General features: G+C 56.1%; 2 protein-coding genes across 2 annotated transcripts in view; one reads left to right on the forward strand and one right to left on the reverse strand.

Moving 5' to 3' along the window:
- LOC108519350 (coiled-coil domain-containing protein 74B-like) overlaps window positions 1-1,804 on the forward strand; it is a 5,924-nt gene extending 4,120 nt beyond the window's left edge. The window contains 4 exon segments of the mRNA XM_017858276.1: window positions 603-910; window positions 993-1,072; window positions 1,148-1,204; window positions 1,404-1,804. Coding sequence (XP_017713765.1) covers window positions 603-910; window positions 993-1,072; window positions 1,148-1,204; window positions 1,404-1,539 — 581 coding nt within the window. The 3' untranslated portion in view covers window positions 1,540-1,804.
- A 1,666-nt stretch (window positions 1,805-3,470) lies between these two features.
- On the reverse strand, window positions 3,471-9,834 carry LOC108519351 (uncharacterized). Its single transcript, XM_017858277.1, has 7 exons — window positions 9,786-9,834; window positions 8,801-8,876; window positions 7,150-7,256; window positions 7,006-7,069; window positions 6,577-6,656; window positions 5,978-6,046; window positions 3,471-5,664 (listed from the first exon to the last, which is right to left on the reverse strand). The coding sequence occupies exons 1-7, from the start codon at window positions 9,832-9,834 to the stop codon at window positions 4,829-4,831; spliced, it is 1,281 nt and encodes a 426-aa protein (XP_017713766.1). The 3' UTR covers window positions 3,471-4,828.
- Between the last annotated feature and the right edge of the window lie 1,031 nt (window positions 9,835-10,865).

The raw sequence follows: 10,865 nt of genomic DNA on the forward strand, positions 1-10,865 counted from the left end.
GCATTTACGAGGCTCACGCCCTGCAGTCAGCCAGCTGCTCTGCCCCTAGCTCCAGGGGCCTGTCTCCAGGACTCATGACAGCGGATGACGGCCACGCTCTACCCATCAGTGGGCGCTGTCTTCCTCCCTCCCCCGGTGGTCCTACAGAGTACCTGTGCCGACCTGAGCCCACAAGGGGGGCCAGTAGAAGGCCCTAAAACACTTTCTCAGAGGAAAGTTTGTTCTTACCAAGAAAAGTGAGTTGCGTTCCTACTGTCCCTTGGCCACAGCCTGCCTTTGGAGGGCACTAGGCCAGCAGGACAGAGCAGGACCAGGTTCTGATGATCCCTGAGTTTCTGGGACCGCCCTGGGATGCTAGAGTGCACACTTTCAGCAGCGCAAGCAGCAGGACAGGCTCCTACATCTCTGCGAATCCCGAGACCAGGTCTGGAACAAGATGCCCCACTGGGTGTGGGGTCACGACCAAGAGCAGCCTGGCAGCTAGCTGGTTACCCACTGAAGCCCATCTGACCCTTAGGGCACCTTCAGAGGGGAGAAAGGGGCAGGCCGCAGTCCCAGAGACCCACACCTGGTGCCCAGAGCACCCTGCTGAGTGGGAGGAGGGAACCAGGCCCTCTTCCCCACATGGGCCTGGACGCTGCCTGGGGAGGTATGCTGGGTGAGCAGTTACACACCTGGGCAGGTCACCTCTGGCTGCTGCAATGACTGTTTCAGAAAGGAGAAAGCAGAGGCCTCTAACGCAGGAGCGGCCTGTATGGGGAGCAGCCAGCACCAGGGCAGGCAGATGATGGGGGCAGGGGCACACCCCCCAATGACCCTGCCCCTTCACCTGCGAAAACCCACCACACTGAAGCAGTGCGAAGTGCTCATCCGCGAGCTGTGGAACACCAACCTCCTGCAGACCCAGGAGGTGAGGCCCTGGGTGCTAGGGTTGGCCCTGCGCAGTCTGGCGCTGCCACAGGCCCCACCACGCCCCTGCCCCTGCCTTTCAGCTGCAGCACCTCAGGTCCCTCCTGGAAGGGAGCCAGAGGCCCCAGGCGGCCCCAGAGGAGGCTGGGTCTAGCTTTCCCAGGTGAGTGCCTGGTGCACCCCTGCCCCATCCCTGGGCACCTGTCCACAGCTCACTGCTGACTCTTCCTTCACCCAGGGACCAGGAAGTCATGCATTTTCCTAAGGTCTCCACGAAGGGCCTCTCGAAGAAATGGTGAGTCCCATGGGCATGGGGACAGTGGGGCAGCCCTGCAGCCTGGGCCCCAGGGAGGGAGTGGGGAAGGGATGGTGGCGGCGCAGAAGCAGAGCACGCAGAGGCCTCTCTAGGTCCCGGTGAGGGCCATGCAGGCCCCACTCCAACACCACTCCACTCCCAGGGATGCCCACAGTGACCGTCCCTCTCCCCCCCCCAGCCTGCTTCTGAGCCCACCTGTGGCGCAGCGTGCCATCCTGCCTGCCCTGAAGCAGACCCCAAAGAACAACTTTGCCGAGAGGCAGAAGAGGCTGCAAGCAATGCAGAAACGGCGCCTGCACCGCTCAGTGCTTTGAGCCACCCACATCTGGTCAGTGGCAGGCCCACCAACCTGCAGCTGGAGACTGGTTCTCTATAGCATTTCCTGATTCTTCCACTACTTTTAGGCCTGGCTAAATTCCAAGATAGATGACACTTAAAATAGATAAATTACTTGATCTCTAAACTAACAAACCGTTTATTGTCTGTTATTTTGCTATTTAGCATTTACATAAAAAGCACATGATGAAGTAGGTATCGCTTTACCTGTTGAAACTGAAAATAAAGCTTGTTTATTTCCAAGCTGTGTGCCTGGTTCCTCACTGGCTATCAGGCGTCGTGTCCCTTCCCATTCCCAGCCCCTGGCTCCTAGCCCAGCCCCTGCTGTCTGCAGAGACCTGCCTGGGCAGCCCAGTCTTGCTCATCCCGGGACCTGCCAGGGGCCCTGGGAGAGGCGCATTGGCAGAGCTGTGCACATCCTCCCTGGAGGCAGGAGGGCTTTTCTGCTGCCCTGGCTGGGCTGGAGCTGCGTTCCAAACACACGATCACTCTGGGNTATTTAGCATTTACATAAAAGCACATGATGAAGTAGGTATCGCCTCACCTGTAGAAACTGAAAATAAAGCTTGTTTATTTCCAAGCTGTGTGCCTGGTTCCTCACTGGCTATCCGGCGTCATGTCCCTTCCCATTCCCAGCCCCTGGCTCCTAGCCCAGCCCCTGCTGTCTGCAGAGAGCTGCCTGGGCAGCCCTGTCTTGCTCATCCCGGGACCTGCCAGCAGCCCTGGGAGAGGCGCATTGGCAGAGCCGTGCACATCCTCCCTGGAGGCAGGAGGGCTTTTCTGGTGCCCTGGCTGGGCTGGAGCTGCGTTCCAAACACATGATCACTCTGGGTCTCCTGCCCAGACTATACGCTCCTGGGGGCAAGAGGCTGTCCTCTCCTGCCCTGACACAGCACCGCAAAGAGGTCCAGCCAGGCTGGCCCTCCTCCTTGGAGGGCCGTCTCCAGAATGGTGTGGACATGCCCGCACCACCCCTTCCACCACAGCACAGCCATGTCCACTGTCGGGGGTGGGGTGGCCAGCTTAGTGCCCACCCTCACCCAGCCACACAGTCTTCCCAAGCCCATGGCCCCACTTCCCTGGCATTAATCTCAGCCTCTCCCTGCTTCAGGGAGCAGGAACTTTGCCAGGAAGCTGGGGGATGAACCAGGCCAAGGAATGGGATGGTGTGTTAGAAAGGACAGCTGAGGCCCGGGGCCAGAGTGGACAGTGCCGGCCCCAAGGCTGACAGCATCCTAACAGGACAGCAGGCCCAGGTTCACGGAGAGGGGGACACAGTGACAACTCCTGACAAACACAGGAATAACAAGATTATAACAATCACAGATGATGGGGTAGTACGCATAAAAAGGGAGGACCTCTTATCACCAAAGGGCTGCTGGCCGGTGCCCAGGTTAGCGGGCAACACAGGGAGGCACTCACCGTATTGGGGCCCTGCCCACTGCCAGGCTCTCTCTGGGTGGTGCAGTGCGTGGTGTTCTGAGGACGCGGGTCCTGAGGGCCTCGCTCTTCATCCTTCACAATAGGGACACGGCCCTTACACAAGTGGCACAGGGGTGCTGGCAGCACGATCCCTGATGCCCCTGCTCCCTGGGGGCCCCACAGTGCTCAGCAGGAATGCCACAAGGGCCGAAGCCCAGCTGGTGGGAGGGAGCTGGCAGCAGCCATCGGCCAGCCCTCCCTCCGATAGGCAGCCTGTGCCCTGGACTCAGGGGCTTCCCCAGGGGTGCCCCACTTGCCCAAAGCAGCGCAGCCTGAACCCCAAACTGTGAGCAGAGAATCCCATGTGTGTTTGAAGGTTTCCTATGTCCTCTGTGTTCTCCTACAGAAAGGAGCAGGGGTGTGTCGAGCACACACAAGACGCTCTAACACCCTGAGCGCACCCTGATGCTGCTGAGACAGACCCGGACCCTGGACAGGCCACGGTGAGAGCAGCCCGAAGATGGTGGCTGGGGACCGTGTCCGGCTTTGTGGAGGAAGTCACATGGAACGCCTTCTCCAAGAAGACGGCCATCGCCCTGCAGGCAGCCCGCTCCACTGCGCCCGTCTCAGTCTGCGCAAGTGTGGGATTTCATTTGAGAGCTCCCCAAGGCAGAAGAGAAAAGGAGGAAAGTTAACCTAACTCCAGGCTCTCCATGGAGGCCAACACCTAGAAGTGTCTGACAGGAGGCGTGTGTCCTTGGCCCCGATGAGGCTGCGGGCCATCCCTGCAGTCCTGGCTAGGCAGCCGGGAGGCAGGCCTGGTGGATGCTCTGGGCACAGGTGTTGAGCAAGGTGGTAACCGAGTGCTTGTCCGGGAGTTGTGGCAGCCTGGAGGTCACACAGCAGTGCACCGACCTGATGAAGGGGTGGGTGCCTCCAACAGAAGAGTGGGCATGAGCCTGAGGCAGTCGGCACCGCACCCAGGCCCTGCACACCTGCCCTGCACACCAGGATTGGCTGAAGCACCAGGTGGAGCCCTGCACGCTGCCTGCCTGGCTGTCGGGCTCTCCTTCCAGAGCCTCATCGTCAGTGAAGAACTGAATCTGAATGGGAATTGGAGCCCAGGGCTTTGCCTCTGACAATCTTGGGGACCCAGCCCTGGCTCTGCTGTGTGCCAGCTCTGGGCTCAGGGAGACTGATCCCTGTCAACGTGGCTCTCTGGTGCCACGTCACCTAGATGGGGCCCTGTGTGCCCAAGCTACTGGTAGGACACGTCAGCTGCGCTGAGCTCCCTAGTGGGCTCTGGGAAGAGCAGGGTCTGTCCTTGAGCCGCAGCTTTCTCACCCCTCAGCCACTGAACACAGCCACCCTGGACAGCTGACCTGACACAACATGAAGGGGCAAAAGGACACAGGAGACAGCAGAGACCCTCTTCCTCAGGTGACCACTGGACAACCCGCTCCTGTCAGCACCGGGGCAGCCAGAAAGGGGATGGAGGGGCCTGAGCTGGGAGGGGCTGGAGTGCACAGAGGCTGTCCCTGCCGCACTGGAAGCCTGGTCTTCCCGAACGACCCCTGCCTGCCCTGAGCCCCCAGACAGCTCCTCTGGGTCTGCCCACTGTACAGCCACTGTCGGTCCATCCATAGCGGACTCTGGGCACGGCAGTCGGTGGGCACGTGGTGGCACTCTTGGGAGGTCCTTGTCGTCTGCAACACACAAGGCTGTACCTGTGACTGGACAAGCCCCGGCCTGCCCTGCCTCACAACTCTGCTCCTGAACAGGACTCTTCACACCCGGGGAGGTTCTGGTGAGGCTTGTGGCAAAGCCTGGAGGTCTCTCTGACTCTCAGATTTCCAAACCTGAAGCCCGGAGTGCCCTGCATTGATGGGTACCCACAGGTCCTGCCCACCACCTCCCTAGGGCCACAGGCAAGCAGAGCCACATCTGTGTTGCGGAGGTGAGGGTGCGTGGGCTCTGGCAGTGGGGGCAGAGACATGGCCAGTCTGTCCTGGGCTCGGTGTATGTGAAGACAGGGCAGACAGCCTGCCGGAGCGTGAACACAGGGTGGGGTCTGGGCACTGTGCCCTCCGGCTCAAATGGCAGAGGTCTGGGGCTGCGGTCAAGGTTTGCTAACCAGTGCCAGCCTGACACTCCTGGACACTCGCCCAACTTGCAGATCAAGCGGACGGTGCCATTGTTGCTACAGTGAGAAGGGTCTGGGTTTATCATGCACTTGGGGTCCAGCCTGGCCACCTCGCCTTGGAGCATGCTGGGGGTGCTCTGCCGCTGGTCGTCCTCAAGCCTATGCTTCTGGGTGCATACCACCGGGGCCTTGAGAAGGCAGCATGGTGACCACACTGGGCACATATGGCCCAGGGCTGGCCAGCTGCCCTCCACAAAGCCCAGCCCAGCTGGATGTACATGATGAGTGGGCCGTGGATGACAGTCATGGCTGAAGTGAATGCGCAGGGAATGGCTGAAGACAGGTGAGTGGATGTTGGCCAGGATGGCATCCAGGAGCTGCTGGCACAGGTGCTGCTGTTTGGTCAGCGGCACCAGGGGCAGTGGGTTGGAGGCAAGATGGGCACGGTCAGCAGCCCGGGACCCGAGGGTTCCCCATTTAGGGGGCCTTCCCACCCCAGGCCCGTCCTCACTCACAGCCTGATTCCCGAGGGCTCTCTCTCAGCCTCCACCCTTGTGCAGACAATGTTGGCTGATCCTGGGTGTAATCCCCCACCCCCACAGCCTTGTCCTCCCCAGAGTCCCTGCCTCCTCTGGGCCGGGTGGCAGAGGCACCCATAGGAGCCGCAGAGGGTGACTTCTCCCATGTTCCCACCCAGCACAGCAAACCTGGCCTGGAAGAGGCCTGGTGGGCAGGGTCTCAGGTCAGGCCCAGCCCCCACCCAGCCACGCTGACCTGGAAGGACCCTCCTGCGGTGCTCCCAGGAGCTCTTGGGGGAGCCCCAGTTCCCCTAGGGGTTCCCAGCATCCCACTCACCACTGCCACGTCATTCTTGAGTTTCTCCAGGGTGATGTCACACTTTGGCAAGGTCTTCAGGGGACCTGCAGAGAGAGGGAACTTAGGCTGAGCTCCGTGCTGGAGGGCTGGGAGACATGGCTGGTCTCAGGCTCGGATCTGGGATCCCAACCACCGCCACTGGGCCTCAGCCCTCAGAAACCTCTGCAGGAGCTCCCTTCAGCTGACCAGCTGTTCCCAGACCCAGAGTCTAGGCAGGCGGCCCTCACCCTCAGGAGCTGCCCATCCCTGTTGGCAGTGAGGCAATGGGTCAAGAGAAGGGACAGTGGCCAGGCCCCTGACCAGGCTGGGAAGGCCTCAGTTGCATCTAGGCCAATCCCTGTCCCACCCAGTCCTATAACCCTAAGGATCAACTCAGGAAGGCCCGGAGGACCACCCAATAGTGACTGGCACTCTATCCAGACAAGCAGAACAGAGAGACGCTTCTAGGTGGGGGTGCGGGGACAGCCTGAGTTTAGATGAGGGAGGTACAGGCCAATGCCCGTGCAGTTCTGAGGTGCTGCCTGAGCTCACAGCAGCCTGTGGCCAGGGGCCCCGCCTTCCACCTGCTTCTCACCGGCACCGTCTTGTTTCATTTTCACGACAGCACACACGGGCTGCAAATGGGGTAATGAGATGCAGCTGCCTGCCCAGTCACTGGGAAGTCAGGGGCAGAACTCCAGGTCAGGTTCAGGCCCATCACAGCCAGCTCATGGTCAGGCCACTGCAAGCTGGGCCCCCAGCTACTGGCTGGACGAGGCCTGGCTGTGATGGGCCAGCATGAGGGCCACAGCGTGGTCAGGAGTAGGGCAAAGGCTGGGCACTGGCCAAGATGAAGCCTGGACTCAAAGCCCCAGCACACAAGAGTGGAGCCTTGGAGGCCTCTGTCCAGGGCCCAAAGAGCTGCCTGGTGCCTTTGCCAAACCCACATCACCACCAAGTGCCGGTCCACAGCTGGGCCACCTCTGCCCTTGGGGACCGTCCCTGGACTGTGGGCAAAGCTCACAGCTTGGAGGGGTCTGTCACAATGTCTAGATGGCTCTTCATCGTGCTCAGGTCCTTTTTTCTGTCTGGGACAGCAGAGGGGACACTAAGACACGAGCCCAGTGGCATCCCCAGGGCGCTGGCCCCCACCCCGGCCGCAGCCCACCTTCGTTCTTGTCGATCTTGTTGACCACGCGGTGCGGGGGATTGATGCGCTTGGACAGCTGCTTCAGCGTGTCCAGGTACTGCTGCTCCGCGCCCGGCTCGAGCCGGCTGGACTCATGACAGAGGTCACTGCAGGACTATGGGCAGGTGAGGCCACAGCCCTAGACCCTCAGGCGGGGAGCTTGGGCTCTGAGGGCCCCAGAGCTCGCACACCCGGTATAAGCTGAGGCCTCGTAAAGGTGAGGGGTGACCTTAGCACCTCAACCCGCCAGGCCGTGTACAGCTCACATTATGGAGCTGTGGGTCCCGGGCCCGACTTACCAGGTGTGTGTAAAAGTCTAGGGGAGGGGACGCTGGAGTTCTGTGGGGTTGGTGCTGGGAACGCTGTGGTGTGGGACTGGGCAGGAAGCCACGGGGGACGGAGAAGGGCTGGAGCTGCAGCCAAGCGGGAGAAATACGGGTGCCGGGCCCAGGCAGGACAGCCACCGAACTCACTGTGCAACAAACCACAGTGGTGACCACTCCCCATCCTCCTTCCCGTGCCAGCTGGGCGGGGATCTCACCCAAAACAAGGGGTTGGGAAACAGGCCAGACCAGCACCCCGAGCACAGGCTCAGCATGGGCCAAGAGCACACACAGCTGGCGGACGTCCTGCTTCTGGAAGGTGATGGGATGCCAGCGAGATTACAGTGGACACTTCCTTCAGCTAGAAGCCTAACGAGCATACCAGCTGGATCTGCACCAGCTGCTGAGTCCAGGAGTTTGAGATCAGCCTGGGCAACCTAGGGAGACCTTGTCTCTACCAAAAAAGAAAAAGAAAAAGAAAAAGCTGTTCCATGGCTGCTCACTTTCAAAATACCAAGAAAAGGAAAGAAAAGGGAAGTTCGGCCGGGCACAGGGGCTCATGCTTGTAACCCCAGCACTTTGGGAGGCCAAGGCAGATGGATCAGTTGAGGTCAGATGGATCAGTTGAGGTCAAGGGTTAAAGCCTAGGCCGGGTACGGTGGCTCACGCCTGTAATCTCAGCACTTTGGGAGGCCGAGGTGGGCAGATCACAAGGTCGGGAGATCGAGACCATCCTGGCTAACACGGTGAAACCCCGTCTCTACTAAAAATACAAAAAATTAGCCAGGCGTGGTGGCGCCTGTAGTCCCAGCTACTCGGGAGGCTGAAGCAGGAGAATGGCGTGAACCCGGGAGGTGGGGCTTGCAGTGAGCCGAGATGGCGCCACTCACTCCAGCCTGGGCAACAGAGCAAGACTCCGTCTCAGAAGAAAAAAAAGAAGAAGAGTTAAAGACTAGGTTGACCTGTCTCTACTAAGAAAACAAAACAAAAATTAGCTGGGCATAGTGGCACGTGCCTGTAGTCCCAGCTACTTGGGAGGCTACGGCAGGAGAATCTCTTGAGCCCTGGAGGTGGAGATTGCAGTGAGCCGAGATCACACCACTGTACTCCAGCCTGGGCAACAGAGTGAGACTCTGTATAAAAAAAAGAAAAAAGAAAAAGAAAGAAAGAAAGGAAAAGAGCAGTTCTCATTTTCCTACTGGGCTCAACCTGCGGTGTTTTGATGAAGTGAGGTCCTGGACAGGGGAGGGACGGTCCGAAGAGGCAAAAGCAGCAGCTTCCACTGGCTGGGCAGTCACTACACACACCGCCAGGCTGGCTCTCCACATATGCCACGTCCTTCCTCTGCATGAGACACCAGGGCAAGGGAGCCCCCCAGCAGGCCTGAGGACATGTGGAGACACACAGGGAGGTGTGGCAGACAGGCTCCAACCTTATCACACAAGGTGGCAGCTTCCCCCAGCTGTAAGTAAACGTGAACTCCGTGCTGTTTCACACAAGACTCCAAGTAAGAAGGTGACGGGTGGGCGCGGTGGCTCATGCCTGTAATCTCAGCACTTTGGGAAGCCGAGGAGGGCGGACCACCTGAGGTCAGGAGTTTGAGACCAGCCTGGCAAACATGGTAAAACCCCATCTCCACTAAAAATACAATAATCAGCTGGGCGTGGTGGCACGCACCTGTAATCCCAGCTACTCAGGAGGCTGAGGCGGGAGAATCACTTGAAACTGGGAGGCAGAGGTTGCAGTTAGCAGAGATATTGCCACTGCACTCCAGCCTGGGCAGCAGAGTAATACTCTGTCTCAGAAAGAAAATTTTTAAAAAATCTAGCCTATTTGTTTAAAGGAGATGTTAATAATTCATGCTCCCTTGAACCTCTTCAGGTTTTTGCTTTTGACAGGAAGGTTCATTAACACACACAATCAATTACTAAAAGAAATATTATCAAGCAGTAAAACCTGACATTCTATTAGCAAACAAAAAAATTCAACTTAACACTATCACACTCAAACTCAAATATCCAGAAGTCAATTTAAGTAATTTATGTCTCCTTGGCAAGACTGTATGGATGATACCTTTTCCTGGTGATAGTAAAACCTATCCATTTTCTTACCTCACCCAGTATCAGCTTTTATACTTTTACTGATAAAGCCCACAATACACATACTGTATAGAAATCTTGAGCTCTTAATTAAAAGGAACACAGAGTTATATCTAAATCATTTGCTACAATGATCTAAACCCACTCTATTTACATCTTAGTATTAATCAGAGGGCAAAAACTCTTACATTACCTTTATTTTCAAAACTGGAGCCAGTGTTGCTATCTGGCGTAGGCAACATGTGTTCATAACCCCATGATACCATGTGTTTACCCCCAAGCAAACAGGAGGGAGATCCAGGCCCTACTTCCAAAAGCAATAGCCTAAGGGAGAGAAGGAAAATCAAAGACACCGAGATGATTCATTTTAGCAAGCAGCGTACCTGCCACCCCAAAGATCAGAAACCACAATCTTAAAACTAAGATGTATAATATTTTATATGAGTATTATTCACAAAAGATATTCACAATATTTTTAAACAAAAAATTACAAAGCCATTTTTCTTAAAATGTTACAATAAAATTGTATCTGTGTGTAAAATGTATCTATTTTGTGTGTGTGTGTGTGTGTGTGTGACAGAGAGAGAGAGAGGGAGGGTTATGAATTAGGAAGCATATGTACCAAAACATTAGGAGTAGTTATATTTGGGTAATGAGATTATGAATGATTTTCACTGTCTTCTTTATACCTTATCAATCATCAGCTCAAAATTTACAATCAGAATTCATTATAAGCTATTGTTTGTTTATTTATTTATCTATTTTGTGAGACAAGGTCTCACTCTGTCACTCACCCAGGCTGGAGAGTGCAGTGGCACGATCTCAACTCACTGTAACCTCGGCCTCCAAGGGTCAAGCAATCCTCCCGCCTGAGCCTCCTGGGTAGCTGGGACAAATCAAAGCTAAGTTTTCTTCAGTTTAAAACAACTTGTTATAATTACGTTGTTTAGCCTCATGGTAATCAGAAAACAAAAATCAATAATAGACACCCTAAAATTTAAAGTAAGGAATTAAAACACACTACCAGAAAAAATTACCTCACTACAAATAAAGACAGGAAGGAAGGGAAGGAGGAAAGAAAAGAAAGAAAGAGCGAGAGAGATCTGAGAGAAAAGAGGAAGGAAGGGAGAAAGAACAAAAGAAAAAAGAGCAGCAAAACAACCAGAAAACCAGTAAAAAATGGCAGTAGTATGTTTTTACCTGTTAGTAATAACTTTGAATATAAATGAATTAAATTCTCCAATTAAGACAGAGTGGCTGAATGGATTAAAAG

Source organism: Rhinopithecus bieti, unplaced genomic scaffold, assembly GCF_001698545.2.
Source record: "Rhinopithecus bieti isolate Rb0 unplaced genomic scaffold, ASM169854v2 scaffold_48743, whole genome shotgun sequence".
In the NCBI taxonomy this organism is placed as follows: Eukaryota; Metazoa; Chordata; class Mammalia; order Primates; family Cercopithecidae; genus Rhinopithecus; species Rhinopithecus bieti.